The sequence below is a fragment of the Phalacrocorax carbo genome, chromosome 1 (genome assembly GCF_963921805.1).
Source record: "Phalacrocorax carbo chromosome 1, bPhaCar2.1, whole genome shotgun sequence".
Classification (NCBI taxonomy): Eukaryota; Metazoa; Chordata; class Aves; order Suliformes; family Phalacrocoracidae; genus Phalacrocorax; species Phalacrocorax carbo.
Genome location: NC_087513.1, coordinates 40761815 through 40785291, shown reverse-complemented (window position 1 = coordinate 40785291; position 23477 = coordinate 40761815). Strand labels below are relative to the sequence as shown.

The 23477-nt window shown below is 37.6% G+C and overlaps 1 protein-coding gene across 7 annotated transcripts in view; it reads left to right on the top strand.

Annotated features, from left to right (window-relative positions):
* ZFC3H1 (zinc finger C3H1-type containing) overlaps window positions 1–18472 on the top strand; it is a 44092-nt gene extending 25620 nt beyond the window's left edge. For 4 of the 7 annotated variants that reach the window (XM_064449625.1, XM_064449618.1, XM_064449608.1 and 1 more), the window contains exons 21-35: window positions 559–742; window positions 2526–2712; window positions 3188–3379; window positions 5335–5572; window positions 6715–6820; window positions 6898–7096; window positions 7573–7667; window positions 9865–9975; window positions 12225–12329; window positions 12419–12584; window positions 13320–13420; window positions 14587–14688; window positions 15258–15297; window positions 17438–17500; window positions 17626–18472. In XM_064449625.1, the coding sequence (XP_064305695.1) occupies window positions 559–742; window positions 2526–2712; window positions 3188–3379; window positions 5335–5572; window positions 6715–6820; window positions 6898–7096; window positions 7573–7667; window positions 9865–9975; window positions 12225–12329; window positions 12419–12584; window positions 13320–13420; window positions 14587–14688; window positions 15258–15297; window positions 17438–17500; window positions 17626–17763 (2027 nt within the window). In that variant the 3' untranslated portion in view covers window positions 17764–18472. Of the gene's footprint in view, window positions 1–558; window positions 743–2525; window positions 2713–3187; window positions 3380–5334; window positions 5573–6714; window positions 6821–6897; window positions 7097–7572; window positions 7668–9864; window positions 9976–12224; window positions 12330–12418; window positions 12585–13319; window positions 13421–13944; window positions 14234–14586; window positions 14689–15257; window positions 15298–17437; window positions 17501–17625 lie in introns of those variants that run through there. The other 3 variants (XM_064449635.1, XR_010372641.1, XR_010372642.1) reach the window with 3 other exon arrangements.
* The last annotated feature ends 5005 nt before the right edge of the window (window positions 18473–23477 follow it).

Below are 23477 nucleotides of genomic sequence, written 5' to 3'. Positions count from 1 at the left end.
GACCATTAGGAAGTGTGTTTTAATTTTTGTTTTTCCCTCCCAGAACTATAAGTAGTAAAACTTCATGTGTTTGGTTATCTTAAACTGGTACAATTAGTATTTAGTGTTGAGGTCAGGAGTTAAAGCTGCTGTTAAACTGCATTTGAGACTTGGAAGCTTGCTAGAGCATCTGTAACCCAACAGTGTTTCACATGTGATTCATGCAAGTGGGAGCTTTAGGATTTGTTAGAAAATCCTTTAAAAGGATTTTTAGAGACTTAGAATTGAGAAAATCTTCTTTCACATGTGTCTTTCCTAATACTGCCCGATGAACTGCCTTAATCAGTGCCTGTTGATCAGAGCAGCCTTTTACTGCTATTTTTCTTGCCTTCGCACTTGAAATATAACTAGTTTTCTACAGGCTACACAGTTCTAAGTTTTAGAAGATGTTGAAATAACCGTATTTTGCTCTGGTCAATGGCTATACTTGAAATATATAAATGCCACCCCTTGTGTGAGTTCTAATCTTACAGGTGACTTCTGTTTTGAAAAGAAACATTTCTTTATTTTTATTTGCAGCACATCCCACAGAACATAAAAAAAGAGTTCCAGTTCTTGATGCCGTAGTGACTCCAGATGATGTCCGGTATTTTACAAGTGAGACGGATGACATTTCCAACTTGGAAGCAAGTGTCCAAGAAAACCCCTGTGATGTACAGCTATGGATTAAACTTGCATACAAATACCTGAATCAAAATGAAGGGTAAGTCTGCTACATTTTAGATTTCATTTTGTGCTTTACCCATGCTGCTATGATTAAGTTTCCTTTCTGATGGTAAAGAATTTTCTTCAACAAACGCCACAAATAATTTATGAAATAGAAGTAGATTAAAAATAGATTAGTCTTCCTACTTTATGCAATATAGTGTGTAAGTAATAAATTATACTGATGGCTTACCTTTAGGTAGGTTCTGATCCGGAACGGAAGTTGCTGGAAAGTAGTGTGGGAGAAATAACTGCTGGTGTTTGAGAGTGCACAACCTAATGTATTCCCAAGATTACAGTGGAATGTTTTACTTCCAGTGATAAAGTAGTGAACCAATAAACTCAAATCAGTTTATCCTTTATAGAGTGAATGCTTGGAATAATGTTTGAAACTACTTTCATCAGAAAGCTTTCTTATAAGAACAGTTCTGCTATATGGTTTTATCCCTGTAGAAATGGTCCAGTTGTGCAGTCAGTTTTTTACTGTAATTTTTTTCACTTCTGGATTTCTAAGTTTCTCTAGTTTCTTTTCTGTTTCTTTAAATTATTCTGCAGGTTGCCATGTTTTTATTGGCAGTCAGATAATTTCAGTAGGAATTCTGTCATGGTGGTTTCATTCTAGAGACTGATTTCAATTGTAGTAGTGAGGTACTGGCTCAAGCAGCTGCAACAGGGAGGAAAGGAAATAGAGAGGACCAGTTCTCTTTTAAAAGCCATGTGTAAACTGTGGCTAATGCAACATGTAGCAGAAGTTCAGCTATATTAATAGCTGCCTGATCACTAGATGGGGTAGAACTGGAAAGGCCAGTACTCAAATAAGATACTACCAGCAAGTGGCAGGATGAGAGGAGCACACTTGCGAAATACAAGTATACTTAGAAAAAGACCAAGAAAAGAAGGGAGAAAACCTAAAGTAAGATAATGCATCCTTTTCTTAAAACACCCGCATGCCCCATTTCTCCCGTGCCTCAGGACTGAAGAAACTGAGTGGTTTATAGGTGGCAGTGGTGGCAGAAGGGGTTGGGAAGGCTTCAGACTTACACATGGTGAACTGTATTAGTTTTCTTTTCGGACATGTGCATGTCCTCTCATAAATGCCTGTGCAAAGTAATTTCTAAAGATGTTTTCAGAATAAATGTGGCCTCAGAAGCTTTCAGTGGTTTTACAGAAGTTTGTTTATGAATTAAAGCTCAGCTCTGTGTTTTGCAATAGTCGGTTATTTGAGCTAATCTTGTATTACTTTGCTGGTATCATCTCATGATAGGTATCTTGAAAACTACAGTCTCCCGTGCCTCTAAACCATTGAAAAAAGAAAACCTGCATGACATGCATAGAGACCTGAAATAAAGGCTTATATTTGACTGTAGAAAGTAAATTAAATATGTGACAAAAATATTCTAACTTATTTTACCAAATCTTAGAAATCTAGTAGTTTTTAAGTCTGTGTGATTTTAAGGCCTTTATATGATTGCAGATTGAGACTTTTGCCTACCCACTTTCAATTGAAGTGGACTTTTATTTGTGAAGTGAAATTTTATTTGAATTGATGCTCTTTTCTGAATAAACTTATTTTTCCATGCACTATGGTAATTGCACTTAACCTTTGAAGGATGAAAACTTACTGAAACTTTGAAACTTTCATAGTAAAGAACACTGCATGTTAAGAGTCTGTGTGTCACTTCCATTCTAATTATAGGCATCCATTTTTCATGTATGAAACTGTGTAAGTTATTGTATTAACACAGTTGATGTGAGGTTTTTAATATTTTGAACTTTTACAGCTCATCGTCTGAGTGTTTAGATTCTACTTTAAACGTTTTGGCTCGAGCCCTTGAGAACAACAAAGAAAATTCTGAAATTTGGTGTCATTACCTCAGACTCTTCTCAAAAAGAGGAACCAAGGAAGAGATACAGGAAATGTGTGAAACAGCAGTGGAATATGCTCCTTCTTATCAAATCTGGTGGACAGTAAGTAAAACAGACAGACAAAAAGTTTTTAAAAAAGTATATGTGAAATGTTCATGTAAGTGTGCATTTTCTACTGTAGAAAACCAGTACGTGTGACAGGGAAAGTGTGAAACGAAAAACACTATAGCTTTTTGAAAACGCAAAAGTTGCTCAGAAAATGAAGTGATTCAAAGTTCTGTTTGCAGGATATTTGTAGAAATCATCACTTTTCCTCAGGTAATGTGTTATTTAAAATTAAGATGTTACATTTCTTTTTTTTTTTACTTAAGCTTGCAAAAATTAACTTTGACTATTTGATCTTTAATATTTGAACAGTACTTTTTGAAGTTTGATGGGGAAATTTGGTGTGAAGGAGGGAAATATGTTTCATAAGGCAGTCAAAGACATTATCCGAAGTTTGTTTGATTTTAAATTTTAACCTAGAAGCTTTACTAGTGTTCTGATTATTATTATTATTAATATGAATTTTCTCTAGTTTTTGAATTTGGAGAATTCCTTTGATGGAAAAGACTACGTATGTGGGAGGATGATACAGTTCCTAATGGAAGTGACAGGGGGAGAAGAAAATCCAAATCTTGTGTCCTTTCAGCTGCTGGAGACTCTCCTGTACAGGGTTCACTTAAGCCTGTTCACAGGAAGACATCAGAATGCTCTTGTTCTGCTGCAGGTAACTTCCAGGTTACCACCCCAGGAATTGTCTTCATACCTTCACCTTTCTAACACTTGTGACTCTGATAGTGTCAACTTCAGAAGAACTGCTGCTTGCTTTGTTTGCTTGAAGCAATTCTCCTAGAGACTTCTGTTTTGAGATACGATGCCACTGTAAAATTTGGATATACTTTTGGGGTTTTTGTTACCTGTTTTGCTTTGCTTGTGTAGCTAATAGTCTAGACCACTGCGTCTCAAAATAATTCCCAGGAAATGGCTTTACTGCTTGATTTCTGGTAAGCCATAGAACACTATTCTGCAGTGAAGGGCCAGTGAATAATGATTTGCCTCAGGTACTCAGATGTTCATTGCTGCAGAAATTACCAAACCAGTAGTTCTTGGGAAAGAACATAATATGATGTTATCTAACAGTATGGCCCTGCTCCACATCTTGGTGACTGTTAAATCAGACTTTACTGATCCCATGAACTCCAAAGTCATGGAGTTATCTCAGGCTTTTATTGTGACTGTAGAAAGAATTTAGGTCACTTTTACTGTTCTGTATCCAGTAGTAGTGGATGAAGGTAGGAAATTGAGTGCTGACACCAGTTCTGAGTAAAAGTGGGAGCGGCTCTAGTTTCAGTTACAAGTTTTTTCATTCCTACCAGCAGGTGGCACCTGTTGCTTGCTACACCCCAAAACATTTTTCTCAGTTGTGTGGTTTAAGGTCGTCATGCTTTTTCTATGTCTAGTTTAAATAGAGAAGTGTAATTCTGTGTAGACTTCCCCCAAAAGCTATTCAAAACACAGCAGTACTGGTAAATGTAACTTTGAATGTTTGAATGAACAAAAAAAGGAGAAAAAACTCAGCTTCTGTTGAATTGACGTGGAAATTCAGTGTATATGGGAGAATAACATAAATTGGTTTCTCTTACCTTTCTCCAAAGCATCATCACAAAACCAAACATTTTTAATCTGAAATGTGTAGTTGCAAAGAATGTCTTGAGGAGAGATTATTTAACTGTATTTAAGATAATTTGTAAGTAAATGCTACTTCAGAGTAAGTAGCAATGTGTCTCTTAGAAAATTTGCTTTCAAGTTTTCAAAAGTAAATATTTTGGAGGGTGAATAAGTGACATGTTTTTGAAGCTTCAGTTTTAGCCTATTACGGGACAAGTCTCCTGCTGAACTTTGTCTAAATTTACAAGTACTTTCATTCCCTTGAAAATGCATTCTCTGATTATACTGCATTCATCCAGATAAATGTTGGCACATCACTAGCTGTGAGGTTCTGTTCTGCTTTAGGAGCAATTGTATTTAGATTTTGTCTAATTGCATGCACTAATGATTTTTATTTGGGATCTGCTGATTTAACTGGGCTATTCTAGTTTTGCATATGACTGGTAGGAAAATTTGAAGCAGTATCCTTGTTCTCAGTAATGTTTCCAACACACTTTTTTAAACAATATGTCTAGAGATGGTGGTGCTTTCAGAAGACTTGCATAGCTGTAACTTAGTAGCTGGATAACTAGAACTTAATAATGAGAAAAACCAAACCCAAAACCAACAAACAAAAACCCCAAACTCGGTAGGATATAGCAAGCTGAGTCCAACTTCTAGTTGAGTTGTCTCTAGAGCTAATGTATTATTTCTATGCAACTGGAAGTAATTGTCCAAGAATTATGTAGAAAAATGGAACACATGTTGGGAGATGCATGTTTTCAAAGTCTATCTCTGTTCACTTTTGAAAATAATAATCTACAGTTATCTAAACCTGTTACTAGAAATTATGCATACAATTTGAATACAGTCAAACAATCACATAAGCCAAATATAATCATGACTGACATAAAGAATTAGTTCCTGTCTTTTCTATGGAAAATATTTGAAATTATTCTTCCTGTTTCCTTTTCTCATTCTTAGATGTTAAAGATTTTGTGGTTAGAATATAATTATTTCTTTTAACCTTTACAGAATGCTTTAAATTCAGCAAATGAAAAGATAATATCAGAACGCCTTACTGTAAGTGACCGTTGCTTGGCTTGGCTGGCTTACATACATCTAACTGAATTCGGCATTCTCCCAGTCAAGTTCTATGATCCAGCTAACGTCAGCCCTTCAAGGATCATGAACAAAGAACCATTTTTAATACCATGGCAAACAGTTCAAGATGTGAAGACTGATCCTGATACGCTGTTAGCTATGTTTGAAGGTAAGATTAAGGAGTTAAACTACTTAATACATTACTCACTTGTAAATCAGGAAATATTATCCAACTTTTGGAATTTCAAGGCAAAGCGGTTTTGCTGATGACTGTGTTAAGCAATTGGGATTAATCCAGTGGATATTTCATCTTGACTTGAACTGAGCAGTGAGGAAAGTCCATGTACTCGGGTACTTAACACACACACACTGTTTTTCATCTGTGGTTCAAAGCTGTAGCTTTATCTTGATAGAATATTATAGTTCAGAGAAAAAGACCAGTGCCTTCTGACAGTATGGCAGTGCTAGTTTTCTTGGGCTTATGCAAGCATAAAGCCAAGCTCCTGTTGTTCTCTCTTACCCTTCCTCCCTTCGATGGGATGTGTCTATCAGAAAGTTACTTTCCTGGAAGATTAGTGTGTTTCCTTAGAAGAGGCAAATTAATGTATGTGTTTGTCTTCATTCAGAGTTTAAGTAAACTGAATTATTTTTCTTAAGATGTAAAATGAAGATACTAGAAAAAATTGAATTCTTGACTTGTGGTGCTGCCAGACGTAGACTTTATAATAGAGCTGTCTAAATGTCAATACTTAGCCAGCAACAACGTTGAATTGCCACTGAGAATGCTGCAGGTGGTAACACTGTGGAAATAATCAAGGGTAGATTGATTAGCCCAACTGTGGGAGTGAAGGCAGTCTAGCCATGATAATGGGGCATTTATTATGGGGTGTTCATTGTTGGGTAACTTTTTATTATGCTGAGAAGAAAAATAATATCCTATACTAGCCTTTGTCTCAATAGCTTTGAGCAGCTATGCTGGAAATCCTGGAATGTAGTTTCAAAAATAGTGATCCACTGCTATCTGTAATGTGGCTTTAACACTTCACTGGTAGGATGTTTTCTATTTTTTAAATGAACAAGGGATGAAACTTCTGAAAGACTATGTCTTTGGACTGTGGTGCTGTTTTAAGAAAGCTTTTCTAAAGATGGTAGGTTTTTTTAATAATTTGCAAAAGCAGCACTCGGAAATATCTTTCTACAGTTCTGTATTTTTCATTATATTAAATGAGACTTTTCATTATGTTAAGGCTTCGAATAACGGTGACCTTGCTTGAGGTCTAAAGGCTTGATTTTTATACTTTTGTTTTGAAGATGCAGTCAAAACATGCACTGATGAAAGCCTTGAGGCTGATAAAAGAATAGCTACCTGCTTTCCTCTCTACAGAAACATGATAGCTTTACTGAAACTTCTTGAAAGGTAAGTTGTTTCAAGGCATTCTTATTTGGAGTACACAACTCTGCTTTTGTGAAAACTTACCTTTACTTTTTGTTAAGGTGGGAGTCTGCTGCAGACCTTTGTAGATCTTTATTGGAGCTCTGCCCTACCAACTGTCAGCTCTTGGAGAGTTTGGCCACCTTGTATTTGCAGATGGAGCAGAGTGACAATGCCTACAAAGTGTGGATTGGAGCTTTTGAGAAGAATCCTCAGAATGCAGAAATTTTTTATCAGTTGTGCAAATTCCTTGTTTCACAGGTAATACTCCACTTCAAAACTCATTTTGTTGGTCTGCTGGCTTTATAAAAAGTTTGGGGTTTGTGTGTTGCTTCAAACACTTATCAAATTAATTCTTCATGATATTGTTGTAATGTCCAGTACTTCTTTACATAGATGGGAAAAATAGAATTGGCAAGATTAATGACATGATTAAAAGATAATCAAAGGAATCATACAAAATCATAAATTTATAGTTTGAATTGTTCTAATCCAGTGTTAATATCCTTAAGCAAGACTAACACATTAACAGTAAATCATGTAATATGTTTTCAGCTTTTTTCTGCTATCTGCTGACTGACCTAGTTAGACTTCATTCTTGAGAGAATGAAGACAATGGATCATTGCAGAGATAGACATACCACTTGTTATTTTTTGTGCTTAAATTGTTCTTATTATTTTCAGGTTGATGTCTCATTTTAATTTTTCTATTTTTAAAAAATAAAATCCCAAAACAGGAAAGGTCAAGCAGTATTCTTCCACTGTTGCAAGATTTTGTGGCAGCTTTCTTTGAGAATACATGCCAACAGCATGGTCCCATGGATCTCTTAAGGTACACTTAGAATAATTTTCAATTTAAATTTTCTTGAAAAACAAGACAGTCTAGAAATTTCTAAACTCCTCTATTTTTAGCTTGGCATGTTTTGCTAAAACTTCAGTAAATTATGATTTAATAGTTCATAAGGCTTGTACTTGTTGTTTGTGCTTATGCACTAAATTGTAAAACCACAAGCATTTGAAGATGAAACAGCCAGCAAGTTTTATGTCTGGATTTGGGGAATGAAAATCTATCATGTATGCCAGAGATGTGGGTGTTTGGTTTTGGTTTTTTGTTGTTGATGTTTTGTTTGGTTTGGGTTTTTCAGGGAGGGTGTTTGTTTTTGTTGGTGTTTCCCCTGCCCCCTCTCCCCTGCAAAAGCTAGGAGCCTAAAATCACATAACCTAAACCACTATATTTAGGCACATGTAGAAGACCACAATCCAGAGGTCCAGCATGCTGTTAATCAGCAGATTATTATTGCTGAAAAGGCACAGGTTCCTATCTAGCATGCTGATTTTCCACTTGAATTTTAGCACCTAACTGAGAGACTGTCATTTTGAAATATGCAAGTTCCTTATAGTCAAAATAGATGCCTCTGAAGGCCTTCAAAGGAAGACCTGTGCTAAAGCTTATGCAGATGAGGTTTTGAAATGTTTTTATCTCCAAGTTACGTGTTTAGATTTTATTTCTGCTTGCATCTGTTTACTTTAAAATTAGTACTGGTGTTGTAGTTTAGCCCCAGCTGGCAACTAAGTACCACACAGCTGCTTGCTTACTCCCCCACAGCAGGATGGGAGAGAGAATCAGAAGGGTAAAAGTGTAATAGGTAAAGCAAAACAGTAATAGTAATAATAACAATAATTACATAAAAAAGTAAAAGAAGCAAAGCAGAACAAGGAATTAATTCACTGCTTCCCATCAGCAGGCAGGTGTTCAGCAATCTCCAGGAAAACAGGGCTGCATCAGGTGTAACAGTTACTTGGGAAGGCAAATGCTGTCACTGCAGATGTGTCCCCACCCCCTTGCTCTTCTTCCCCAGCTTTATATACTGAGCATGATGTCATATGGTATAGAATATCCCTTTGGTCAGTTTGGATCAGCTACCTTGGCTGAGCCACCTCACCTCCTGGCTTCTTGAAACCGTAGCAGAGCATGGGAAGCTGAAAAAGTCCTTGACTAATACAGGCACTAGTTAGGGACGCTTAGCTGCTACTTAACAACTAAAACATCAGTGTGCCATCCGCGTTCTTCTCATGCCAAATCAAAAACACACCACTATACCAGCTACAGTGAAGGAAATTAACTCTATCCCAGCCAAAACCACATTCTCCACCCCTTCCTCCATACCACTTATGTCATGCTCAGGTCCTGCACTGTTCAAGACAACTTCACCAGCCACCCCCCCCACCCTTTCCATCCTTTGGCATAATACACAGATATCATTCCTTTATTCTATGGACTGGCCCTGTAAAGTATCTTTAAAATGTTCACAGATGTCCACTGAGTTAATTTAATCCATGACTTCAGGCTCCATCTGTTGTGGTGGTTGATGAGCACAGGAGAGGTGGTGGTACGTGGAGTTACTGGGCACCAAAGCCAGCACAGGTTGGGTCACTGCTGGACTTGCACTGCTTCTTGTAAGGCTTGTCCTTCAGTGGTTCAGGTGGTTCCTGCTGTAGTAATTCCTATAACATGCAACTCAAATCAAGGGATACAACACTTCAAAGGTGGAACCATTGCAGTCTCCACCCCTGCCCCCTTTTGGGCCAGGTTATAAGGTTTAACATTGCAGTGACCTCCTCCCTTTGCTCCTAGCCTGTCTAGCAACAAGGGGTTCCTGCTATAGCAGTTCCCATAACGTGTAGCTCAAATCCTGGGTTACAACAATTTAAAGGTGTTTCCATTACAACTGGCCACGCTGGTTAGCTGAGTGTATGTAGATGACTGTACCTTACTTGATGTATTTAAGTGGGGAAGGGGAAGCCTGAGGTATAAAGTAACATTTAACTTTCTGTGTAAGGAGGGAGTAAATGCTTTCTATGTTTCTGTGTAATGCTTTCTGTAGCTGGATAGAGTTAAACTAAAATCTAGGAAAAGTGCTTTTTTTTAGTATGTCCCATGAACTGGATTTTGGAACTAAGTCTTACGTCCACATAGGAATCTTCCATGTAGAGGAATATTCATTTACTGCTACTTTTTTCTCTTGTAGATACCTCTTGAATTTTCCAATGCCAATTGAGTTTACATCACCTCTCTATAAAGAACACCTTACAGATGATGTTGTAAACCAGCAAATCCCATATCTGTGGCAGATCTACTGGTGAGACTTTCTAAAGTATTTCTGAGAAACAGCTATTGGGTCTGAGTAAATGTCTTTTTCCAAAGCAGAATGTTATATTGCTTTGGGTTCTTTCAATAAATGATCTGCTAGTCCTTAGAGAACCTACCTTCCTGCTGCACAACAGATACAATTTTATGAAACTGCATTGCACATCAACTTAAATTCTCCACTTGAGAAATCTTTCAGAAATTCTATCCTATGGGAACAGTAACAGGTGTGTTCATCTCACAAAATGATTTTTTTGTTTTGTTTTAGGTTCCCACTACTAGTAGTGGTGCTCTGGCTTTCAGTTGTCTTCCTTTTTATTTTACAGTAGTTTGCCCCATGCTGTTTAACTTTGTTTAGCCCTAGTCTCCCCACCTTCCTTGATCCAGTTTCAGCTGTTTATGGAGCTACTATCAGCAGACTATAAAAGTTGGGACTAGTCACAGGTGCCCCTCTGTAGCAAAGTAATACAGCAAAGCGACCTTTTCCTCTGCAAGAGATTGCAAAGGTGACAGATCTTTGTCATGTATACACAATCTTTTTTTTCCTTTATTTCTTCCACCATTCCTTTTGATAGCAGCAATATCCAGGACTGGCAAGCACCAAAGTATTAGCCATCTATAACTTATGCTAGTTTAACTGTGGTTGCTGAGATGCTGACCTAGGCTGTTTAAGAAGTTTACCACTTCATGGTCTGGGTTTGTCAATCTTCACAAGTAGCTATGTGGCTTTTCAGATGAGTAAAGGGGTGGAGATGGTAGTGCTTCAGATACTGCATGAGGACTCCTCAGAACTCCTTCAACACTGTTGCTTATAGTTTTTAATTGGTGGACAACTTATAAACAGGTAGAATGTATGGTTTTCAAGAAAATCTTCATATAAGGTTTATGTTAAGTTATCTTTGTTTTCTTTTTATATTGTCCATTAATACCAATTTAAATAAATAGTTTTTAGAAAATACATACCTCTTCGCAAGCTCAATTTTCAGTTTGGTACTTGCATAGCAGAAAGGTTAAAAAGACACTTCAGGTCACTGTTTAGTCTAGTCATTAGGGACCTTAACTTAAGCTCAGATGCTCCTGTATTTTAGCACCTGCTTCTAAGGGGAAAATTAATGCTCTTGAAATTAGTTCCTAAATTACATTCAGAGCTAACAATTGAGTGTTTCTGTGGTTGAATTTTGCTACAATAAGTGCCTATGTATTTGGGCCTATATATCTGCCTTTCCTTTTTTCAGGTACAGAGGACTAAAGGCATAAAAGTTCACTTTTACCAAGTGAAAATAGTCAGATGGAAAACAGTAAAGCCTCAAAGCTCAAGGAACAGTGTTTTACTTGGAAAGATCATTGTATGTGTGTACGCATGTGTATATGTATATGCAAACGTATACACACATTTTTTTAGGAGTAGCAAATTGGTGATTTAGTTTGTAGTGTTTGGGGAAAACAGGAGTAGAATCAGGCACTCTAGTTATGTGACCCTAGTCACAAGAGTTCTGTAGCAAGGTAGTAATACCAGCCCAATCTCACTTTGCATGTCTGTAGCTTTCCTCTTCATGAGACTTTCTTTTTTCCCTGTTACGACTTACAGTAAGTCTTCCCTTTTTTCTCTCTTGCTTTACACTTGGAAGTAAGGATTGTTCACTGAAACTTGGTCAAAAAATATGTCTACTGCTATCTTTGTCCTATATGTTGTCTGACCATGTGTTTCTTTGAGGAACTATGGAACAAAATTAAGAGTTTTTTGACTATTCTTGTCAGGTTCTTTTTCCCTGACATCAGCATGTTTCTACCCCAGATCCCCAGTAGTATTTGTTTCGGAACACTAATTTTGTTGCCTCAGTCTGACACCATTTCTCAAGTGGTTTTAATCCGACTTCGAAACCTACTGTTTTGGAGCTTTCCAAATGGAAGCTCAAGACTTGTCTCCATTCTGTAGCAGTCAGAGCATCCCTATTAAAACTATTAGTAAAAGGGTAGTTTACAAGAGTAGAAGACAACTCACAATGTTTTATTTCTGTTTAAGAGTTGCATTATAAACTGTGTGGTTTCTGTATTTATTTGCAGTTGAGACTTACCCATTTTATTAAGTTGACTGAGAAATTAGTCCATAACACTGCTAAACTGACAACACTCTTTTCTTGCATCTCAGAATGGGAAGTTCTTCATTGTTTCGTACTCTTAATATGTAAGAACATGCATTGTTTATGACATACAACACTTTTTAACTTTTAATATAAACAGTTTGTGCCAGTCTCTCCATGCGAGTGTTGGTGAAGCACTGGATGCGTATGAAGCAGCTCTGGGGGCAGTGATGCAGCAGGAAACTGTTCAGAACATCTGGCTGGAGTAAGTTCTTAAGGAAGGAAAGTAAATTAATATCAAAACTGAGTAAAGGCTACCAGAACTATCTTTTTTCTCTTTTTTTTTTCTTCCAGTTACCTTGTTTTTATCAATAGCAAAGTTGTTGGATCCAACAACAAAGTTCAAGAATTCAAGCTTTTTACTGACCTAGTGAACAGATGTCTGGTTACAGTCCCCACACGATACCCAATTCCTTTTAGTACTGCTGATTATTGGACCAATTATGAGTTTCATAATAAGGTAAAAATGTGTCTGTGGACAGTTTTGATTAAACAAAGAGACTGATGACCTTTTAGCAGGTACATGGCGTTTACTTGTTCAAATATGGCACTAATAGTGTATGAACACTGAGCTAGGAATTAGAAAAAGAAACGAGTGTGAGGAGAGTAGTGTCCTGAGTGGAAGGCTGTCTAGCAGTGACCTTCTGAATAAAGGGTGTGTAAGGCAAAGAGAAATTTTATTATGGCATGCTTTAATACTGTGAATACAGCTGTTAATGGCAAACTATTCTATCCTGGAGAAGAGAGAAGATGTGTAAGGGAGGGAGGAGATGGACAAGCAAGAGGGGTTTGCAGAGCTGTAACGCTGGCAGATGGAAGCAGTATTTAAGCTGTCAGTTTTGATCATAGAAATTACAGTGGTTAAGAAACAGAAGAAATTATGTAGAAGTAGGAGTAAAAACAGGTTGAGCACTTAGACAGAATAAAGCTTATGGAAGTCCTGGGTCCCATTTTGCTAACATCCAGTGCACTTCTCTTTACTGCACTAAGTGCAGGCTAGAAGGAATAAAATACGCGGTGTTAACAACTTGACACTAACTTTTTGTTACACAAGTTGATTTCTGTACTATTGAGGGATAGGGTTTGTAGGTGGTAACTCACTTGAGTCATAATGTTCATAGCTTATTGTTCCATTATTCTTAGCAAAATTAGACAGCTATAAGGTAAATTCATGTTTATAATTCAAATTCTACAGGTAATTCTTTTTTATTTGAGCTGCATTCCAAAATCTCAACATTCCAAAACCTTGGAACGGTTTTGTTCTACCATGCCTACTAATCCTGGACTTGCACTGAGGTATGTAAAAATACTTGTAATCAAGACAAACAGCTGGTTAACATAACTACATTTTTTTTGTGCAAGACATGCATGATTTGCTTTCTACTACAAAAGTAAAACTCTTATTATTGCATGTTGCTTGAGGCATATTGTGCCTTCCAACATCATCTCAGTCTTCCTTGTATTTGACAGGGTTCTGTTCTATCTGCAGAAAGGTTATAATTATACAGAAATTAACTATGCATTGTATATAATGAATACAAATAGTCAAAATTTCAAGCGTGTAGAGAAATGTCAGATACTTGTTAAAATCCTGTTGTTACTTAATGATGTAATAGAAGTACAGTTCCAGCATAGAACAATAAAAATGGATACACCAGTGTGTAACAGTGCTACCTTAAGGCTTAACCTGACAATTATTTAGCAAAGGTAAACCATTCTTAATTTTTTGGGAAAAAAAAATCTTATGGGAAACAGAAGCAGTTGATGTAAGCATTGCATTGATTTTTATTTGAACAGTATTTCAAAATGCACTCTTCCAGGAGCAGAGTCCATGTTTTACTGTATTCAGCTGCAGTGAACTCATGAACATTTGATCAAATAATTTTTGAAAAGTCCCAAAAAGCTTATTGTTCATCATCAACAGTGATCCCAAAGAATTCGAAGCAAGTCTTGAAATAAGTGGTGTGTGTAGTTGGGGGCATGGGGGACGGTACGACACAACCTACCTTTGGCACACGAAGTTGAATGGCTGCATTTTAAACCAAGTTGCAATTCTGTCTAGATGGCACTTGCAGCTTCCTTAGACAATGTTGATACTATGTGAAATGGGTGAGCAGAACTGACTGAACAGTGTCTCCTAGCCACGTGACTAATTAGCCTGCTTTCAAATATACAGTTACCTTGTGCATGCTAAGAATGGATCTTGCAATGTGCCAAGATCGTATTTCTTATCTGGTTTCACACTTACTGATTATTCTCTGGAAGTGTATCTTAACTTTTTTGTTTTGTTCTGAGAGCATGTTCAGTCATTATTGTATACGGTGGCTTGGGTTTTTTTCCTACTTGTAACTCTTGGCTCAGGTTAAGTATAATACATTTTGTGTAATGTGTTTGTATCTTGGATTGCTTTTCTGTTCCCAGTGATTAGAACAGTGTTCCTTTCTCATGAATGCCTTTTACAGACTGCTTCTGCGATACTGGGAGGAGAGCAATGTTCAAATTCTGAAACTGCAAGCCAAGATGTTTACATATAATATCCCAACATGCCTGGCCATCTGGAAAATGTAATGCAACAGTCATACATCTGTTTTCATAGATATTGCTTTTGTTTATAAGGTTTACATCACAAAGGTAAATCTGAAACGTCCTTACAATTGGGCTTGTGCTGGAAGTCTCTTTCATTAGCTGCTTATTTAAACAGCAACTGTTTGTTACAACAGACAGAGGTACTGTCACCTCTTTAAAATGAGAAACGTGAATGGCTATTACGTAGATAAATATGAATGATGTATTTACAAGTTGCCTTTTTAATTCAACTATTGACTTCTGTCTCCTCCTCTCTACCCTCCCCTTTATATATCACAATAGCAGTAATCTCCATTATCCAGTGATGCTGAACTGATCTTTTTCTTCAGTGTTTGTTCATAATGGGGAACCACTGAAATGTCTTGCTCATGTAAGGTTGTTTTTAAAAAATGGCTATTTTTATCTTTTCACTGTAGATTAACATCATTGGAAGTTAGTCAGTTTCTTCTCAAGGAATTTGTAATTCCATTCCATAGTCAGTATTCTGCCACTAATGGCATTTAAAATAATTCAAGAATAAATATTTTTATATATTTCTTTTCCTCAGAGCCATTGCTGCCGAATGCTTTCTAATGGGACAAAGAGAAGTAAGTCAACACAGCTTACTAAAATGAGTAATTACAAAATCCTGTAAAACTTTTCATACCTTGGCTTTATCCAAAGCAATGGTCATCTCTTAAATCCAAGATTTCTAGATAGTTGAAATACTCTATCTATTAACTCCGAAGCATTTGCCTGAAGGGTGAGAAAGATTTTTGGCAATCAAGGTAGAATGGGTTATATCATGAATACTTGTGCATACTGTTTGTGCGTGTCTCTTGCTTACTAGGGGGCCTGTGTTCTTCTCCAACTCTTGTTTGTCTGGGTTTTTTTTTTATCTGGAGGAGATCACCAGCTCTTAAAATACAGTAGAGGGAAGGAAGGATTGTTGTGCTGGAAGATGCTAACAACTCTCTTTAGTAGTTGGAAAGGTGGGTCTGCCAAGGCAATGTATGTAGAGAATTCGAGTAGTTCCTGATCCCGCCAAAGGCATCAGTTCTTTTTCTCCAAAAATAACAATTTTATGCATTGGTACTTTGGGGAGGGAAATACTTTTATCACTCTGTATGCAAATACAAGAGGTTTTTGGCAAGCAACTGAGTCACTTTTCAGTTCAAGCAGAATGGATCTTCCTGGTATTGTTGCTGTCACCTTCAAAATATTCCCCTGCCTGTGGAAAGATGCGGTGTTATTGAGGGGGGGATCATGAGGCTCTGGGATTGTGACTCCCTGCTTTTTTGTGGTGTTTCTGAGCGACTTCTCTGCTGTATCCTGTTTTGTGTCATTCTTGAGGTGGCTTCTTCTCTGTCAGCAGTCTTTCTTTTGAAACAGTGTTAAAGCTTTAACTGATCCATAATGGGTAGCATGGCTATTGTTAGACTCGCATATGAAATCTTTTTTCATTTTTACTGTCTCCTAGAATGTTTAAAAAGAAACTTCCCCAAGCAGGCAGTTAGTTGCTTGGTTAGTAATATCAAATAGTTCAAAGTTAGGAGATATCAAAGGCATGATTGCCTATTGAACCTTAATTCTGTCTCTGTGTTGATGGTTTGGTGTAATTGCTAATTAGTCACAGATCCCTGCTTCAGTCATTGTATTAGATGGAATATATTGTAAGGAGCTGCCTGTAGTGAGGCTGGTGACTTAAAAGATCCCTGCTTTGTGTTGTTAGAAAGTTAGAAAAATAGGTTTCAAACTACTCAAAAAGAGGGTCCATGAAGAAAACCAATTAGAATGAAGGCATATGTAAAACACTGTAGCTGGATTACAGCCAGAAGTCATCTTGTGGTTTTCTTCTGCAACCACCTGGCTAAATATACAGTGTGGAGTAAAATCACTGTGCACACGGTGCAGTTGGGTTTTTTGGGGGGGTGCTTACTTTGGGATGTAGTGAGCACTTAAAACTTTTTTTACACCAATCGGTGACTATTCCAGATAACTGGCTTTTCTAGTAAACAAGTAGTATATTGTTTTAAAATTGAATTATGATTCAGATTCTGGATTTCCTGTTCCTGGAGAACCTGTCACTTATTCCCATCATCAGATCATGTAAAGGTTTGCCAAAAGAATGTAAAAATAGGTACGAGTATTTAAAATGCCAATAAATACCTCTCCTAATGACTCTCTGATGAAATTTGGTACTTTAGATGCCAGTAGTTGAAGAAGACTTGAGTAAATACTAGTATTAAATCTTTTGGTCCTATTTCTAACCATAAAATGGTAGAACACTTTTTATTTTTAGAGTATTGCAAAGACATACTGATTATTTACAGCACAGGCAGATAGGTGCTGAAGGAAAAGAAAACCCTATGAAACAGTTATTTTCATTGCAGAGCTGGGATGGTATGCAATAAGCAAGGCCTTGAGACTACATATTGAGTGGTGAAAGAGAAATATTCAGTAAGCTGCTTCATTCCCTGAGCGTGTTCCATCCTGTGCAATGAATGAGGCAAGAGTCTTGTGAAGAAAAATAGAATGCCCTTATGCAATTAATCATGTGCATACAAGGGTCAGAATTAAGGTCAGACATAACCTTGCCTTTGCTTTTGGTACCAATTTAATGCTTGATTTTTAAACTTCTTTAAAAGCAGATTTTAAGAATTATTGCAGGAGATTTTTGTGCTTCAAATCACTCATTTTTAGTGCATGAAATTGTGCCGACTTTTAATACTTGTCTTTATTTTACAGGTCCATCATTTATATCAGAGAGCCCTTCAGAAGTTACCTCTATGTGCAACACTGTGGAAAGATGTAATGTTTTCTCCTTATGATTTAGTTTGAGGTTTCATATAAATTTTCTGCATATCCCATATCCATAGATGTGGTGATGCTCAAGCTCTGGCTAAATCTTATATCTGCTTCCCCATCTCTTACAGCAACTCTTGTTTGAAGCATCAGGAGGAGGTAAAACTGATAACCTGAGAAAACTAGTTTCCAAGTGCCAAGAGGTTGGAGTCAGCCTAGATGAGCTTTTAAATTTAAACACTTACAGAACAGAAAGCAAGAATCACTGAACGCTGGGTACGGTCAGCCATAAGTCATATTAAATGCCAAAATCAGTTGAATGGTTCTTCAGGCTGATCCATGCCTAAGATCTGTGTAAGGCAGATGAGTATTGCTGAGCATATCAAGTCTCCAATCTGCTTTCCTTGAACCTGGAAACAATTAACGTGACCCTCCTCTGGAAAAATGAACTCCCTGTCTGGCCTTTCTTCTGGGCCCTGCCAGATTCTCATAACATCATCTACGTAAGTATAGTTAATCAAAATGACAGACATTATTTTTTTATGTTCTCTTTTTATTTTCTGTTTTCTTTGTTTTGCTGTTCCTGATTCACTTGACACTCTCGCTGATGCCTGAGAGATCTGTGTTTGGGATTAATTTACTGGGCTGTGTTTACAGTAAAAAGCAAGTAGTCCATTCTGGGTTTTTCCTTTTTTAAACCTTTTTTGAGACTTTTTCATTACAGGATTTAAAACAAAAGCAGCCGCTCTTAAGGGAAGTGTAACTGCCGTGGCCACAAGTATGCTTGTTGCACTTGAAGGCTCTAAGAGGGTTGCTTACTGCCCTTTTCTGCATTGGACTCACGGCAGAGACTATTAAACTTGAAGATTAAAGAAACTATTGCAAATGCCAGTGCATCAGAACCTAAGAGTGGTCAATTATGTGCAATTTTTTGTAAAGAAATTTTAATTTATAATAAAGTTTAACAGTTTAAAGAAAGTTAATATTGATCTGTTTTGTATTGGTACTACCTTGTAGTATTACAGGTGTTTCTACAGAGATATTTTCAATACAAGCTGACCTTTTTTAAAAAAACCCCAACCTGTTGTCTTTTGTTATTTTTCCATATGTGGCAGATGCGGTTGAGCTGCCTATTGTGGGTGTGGAATAACTACCTCTCAGTGGGCTTTTTCCTTCTCTTGCCTCAGCTAGACAGGTGTTTGTCCCCTATCAACTATCCCTGTCAATAACACCAATTCAGTAATGGAAAGTACATTTTGTATTTTGTCCTTTTCACCTCGAATGAAATGAGGGCCGCTCTCCAAAGTCACTACATGTGCATTGCAGAGAGATGCTGTCAGCCCACTGGACCAGTGATGGGGCTGTTCACATCAGGTTGGCTTTCCACCTGTTCTTCTCTCCATGCCAAATCATATCAAAAGATGGTTGTAGCACCTTTTGCGTACGTGACTTATGAAGATGGCATGAAGACAGTGAATGAGTTGTCCTCATGTTTGAGGCAAAGTGGTTTGTGACATAACTGCCAGTAACTTTCAAAACACTTCATCTGAAGTAGTGCGTGAAGCAGCTCTTGTAAAGGAGAGAAAAGTGGGAAATACTGGTTTTCATCTAGGGGAATGGAGGGTGATTCTGCACCTTAAGTCATTTTAGACAACTCTTACGTTTAAGCATGAATTATAAAATGAGTGAAACTTCAAATACCTGCTTTAATGGCCAATTTTTCCTGCAGACTGGAAAACCAATATGAGAAAAGCTGACTCAAACCCATTCTTCACTGCAGTAGGGGTGGTATCCTGATCTTTTTTCAAACTTATGTGGTAGAGCTCAGAATGAAAAAGATGTGGACCATGAAGTGCAGTATTTAATTTTTATTAAAAACCCCTCAAGTATGTAAATGCTGGCTCACACATGTTGCCCAAATACTTTTTATAAAATTTGTCTTTATCAGCAAAGTTTTAAACAGTCGATACTTTTCTGTAGCAAGGCCTAAATAGCTGAAGTATTTATTTCAGTGGGATATATATAGAGGACCATTTTTACCTATTATTACCCATTTTACCTATTCTGTTAAAAATAGAAAGCTTATCACTGTCAAGGTTTACAGCACTTTTAATCCTGTCTTACACATTCTGTAGCTTAGGCTTGTCTTACACTTAGGCCTGTTACTTCATTACCTTTCTTGCCTTGCTGTACAGTGAGTTCATAACAGAAGGCCTAGTGTCTCGTAAGCTTTAAATTTTCATCAAGGATTAATCGTAGGTACTCTGCCTTAACTTCTCACATACTTGGAGATAAGTGGAGGGGGAACCAAAATCCTACAATGTTCTGTCTTCCATTGGCCTTAATCCATACTGTTTTAATTAAAATACTCCCGGTTTATGTGTGGCCTTTTGACCTAATTTTGCTTGGCTTGATGGTATGTGAAAGTGGCTAATCATAATGGGAATTGTTCACGTAGGAGCTGGAATGAAGAAGTATGAGGAAGCTTTATAGTCTTCAGAGCAGCACAAGCACCTTTTTTTTCACCAAACAAGAAACAAAATGCACTGCTGGGTAATGTAGGGCTGCCCAGGATTTTGCACTTCCATGGGTCTGCAGTTGTTTAAGAAACAAACAAGGTGGTTTCTTTCTGTCATTTGAAAAACTTCATTAATTCATCACCAGGATGAATGAAATTTAATGAAGGGTGTTAAATTAATCTACCTATTAGTCTTTTAAATTAGTGATCTTTCACGGACTTCTGCGCTACAAGAAATAAACTTCAGATTACAGGCAATAGTGGTGAATAACTGGGAAGAAAGGATAATTCCAGTCAATCAAGCAAAATTCTAGCTGCTGAAGAGGAAAAAAAAAATAACTAGCAGTAAAGCACAGTAATTTTTAACATAAAACTATGCTGCTCCTTTTTCTATGCTCAGAATGGCTACTTTACGAATAGTGCTCTGATTATTTGGCCTTTATACTGGAAACAAAGCCTGGGTCTTTAATAGTACTGCACCAAACTACTACCACTATACAGTATCTTTCATTTCCTGGCTATTGCAAAGGCACGACAGTAGGAGCAAAACATTGAGCTGCATTTATTAGGATGAAAAACAATGAATAATTTCCATTTGTTTTGTTTAGTACGTTCAGTGAAGACCTACATGAAGGTAATCTTTCACTATTAGTCATTTTAACGCTCATTAAGACAATGATCAATCTTTGGGATGGCATGCTGTTTACTTTTCACAAAAGTTCAGTTTTAACCTATCTTTGTTATCGGTGTGCTCTCCAGGACTATAAGGGGAAGGCATGTTGGGAAGTAAGCGCAGAGGGAAGCAATAAAGGGAGGTAAGCAGAAAGGTTTTGAATAATTGTTTGGGTAAGAAGTTTAGATAGCAAGTTTTAAGGTAGTCTTAGCCTTTCTGAGATAACTGAGACTTGTCTTTTCCTAAAGTTTTGAGGTATGTAATAGTATTTTTCTGCAAGACACATCCTCTTTTTGCTGGCTTCAAGGATGAGCCTATTCATTCTTCTAGGCCCGTTGGTTAATTGCATTTTATATAGCACTATGTATTGGGGATTTAGCAACTCAAAAGCAGATGTGGATTCCCTTTCGTGTTCTACAGGCCCTGCTTCAGGTGAAAGATTTGAAAACCTGTAGTGTGTTTTGTGTTTTTTATATAAAAATTAAAAAAAAACCAGGAATTTTCAATGTCACAGAAATGTTTCCTAAAATGAATGAGCAAGCAGATTTACCTGATCTTGACAGGAGGAGAGGTATGAGCTTTTTAGGAAAAAGAACGAAGAGGTTGGCAAACTAAAGAGATGCGATGCCAGCATACAGGAGGCTGAGAACACGAAGACACAAAATGGAAAAGACTTTCGAGTAGACAAGAGCAGTAGGTAAACTTCAACAGTACACAATCGGCATGCTATAGATGCCAGCTGGGCACCTCTTGTGCTGCTGCTGAGCTTCGGGAAGCTTTTCAGAAGAGCACTGTGGTCTTGCAAGAAGCTTGATGCACTGTCCAGCTTTCTATTAGCTTTAGCTGTTGCCAGCTGTCCTGCTACCTCCTGTAAGTCTCGATGTTCTCCTGAACATGGGGGGACAGCTGGTGCTCTTAGAATTGGAGGTCACTACCTGGGGGCCTACCTGACCATCTGTAAATGAGACCAACTGGAGCTCTCATGCTGTGACTTAAAAGCTGTTCTTTTCTGTGCTGCTAGAAATAACTTGTTTTCATTGAATTATATTAATTTAACTGTTGTCATGCTGCTTGTGTTTGGGGACCCTTGTGCCTCCTCTTATCCAAAGTGTAAAAATGAGAAAAGCCCTGAACTGTTCTAACCGCCTCTGATTGTGAGACAGAACCCAGTGATGTCTGTTTCCCTTTACTTATGTGATTCTCCAATTTATCTGCAAGTTTCTTTAACTTTTGTGAGGGGGAAAGGAGAAAGGGAACAGTAAGTGAAATGAAAAAACAGGATGAAAGATCCTACTAGGAGTTACCTTCTTGTAAAGAATATAGGGAGCATCTCCTCCTTAAGTTCAGGCATCATTCATGACAGCTTTTTTTTTTTAGCAGTGCACATTGTAAGGTTCTTCATAGGTTCAATTCCACTTATTTTTCTTAGGCCAAAGCATTGTCAGATGTTGTTATCCCCATGTCTTCTCTGTTTCACTTTTTTGAGGTCCCTCTGAATTGACTGGCTTTGCTCTGAGCTTGAAGCTGCTTTTGAGCCCTTACTTTTCTATGGGATTCAGAAAAGAAGGAATTTTTCTCTAAGGTCTCAGCTGATCAGTGTCTCAAAGCTAAGCAGCCTTCAGCTATGAAAGCAGACCCACCAACAAATGGGACTTCATCACTAACATTTATACAGCTAGTGCTGTTCTGAAACACTGGGCAAGTGTTGGGAAGGGCAAAGATGGCTACATGGGTGTTGAATACAGTTGTTCTGGATAACTGCCATGGGTTTATTTGGTCTGAACGTAAGGTGTTGATATCTGTGGGTGCAGAAAGGGGATGGACTCTGATCTGGTGCAAATCCCTAGTTAGCTGAGCAGACTGACGTCCCCATGGGCAGCGACATCTTCCACTAGATCAGGTTGCTCAAAGCCCCGTCCAACCTGACCTTGAACACTTGCAGGGATGAGGCATCCACAGCTTCTCTGGGCAACCTGTTCCAGTGTCTCACCACCCTCATTGTAAAGAATTTCTTCCTTATGTCCAGTCTAAACCTACCTGCTTTCAGTTTAAAACCATTACCCCTTGTCCTGTCACTACAGGCCTTGGTAAAAAGTCTTCATTTTTCTTCCAAGCTCTAGTTCGTAAGTCCCCATCAGATGTCAGTAAGATGCTTTAGCTCCTAGCTGTTGGCTTCCACATCTAGCAAGTTGTTTTGCAGCAGCATCCAGTCTTTTGAATTGCAGTCATTGGTCATATAATTGTACCTAGTTGGTTTTTATTTCTGCTCGTAGTGCTGAGTTAATGCTATTCCCACATGAATTGCATTCTGTTCTTTGATGGTAGATTCTTGAGCTGCTTTATCTTACCCTTCTCATGCTTCTAGGACATACTGTGGAGACAGGTACAAGATTTTTTTTGTCTTTTCTATCCATATTACAAGCCTTGAACAAGGAGTGAAGGAAGGGGAAACAAAGCCTTGGCTTAATTTACTGACAGTTTTTCCTGCTTGGTTTATATAAGACTGCAAACCCAAAAATGTAATTACGTAAAGAGTAGGACTTTTTACCCAATTAAAACATGCTTCCTCCTGTTCATCCATGCTGACGATTAATAGCCTGCTACCTTTATTTTTTGGAGTACTGATTTATATTGAAGCTACAAGAGGTATTAGAGCTGTACATCAGAACCTGACTAATGCTTATAAGCATAAATGGATGCTGGTATTTGATATGAGAGAAATTGGTTATAAAATCGTTAATATCTGACAATCCACTTAACAGCTACTGAGATATTATGACACTCAGACCAAG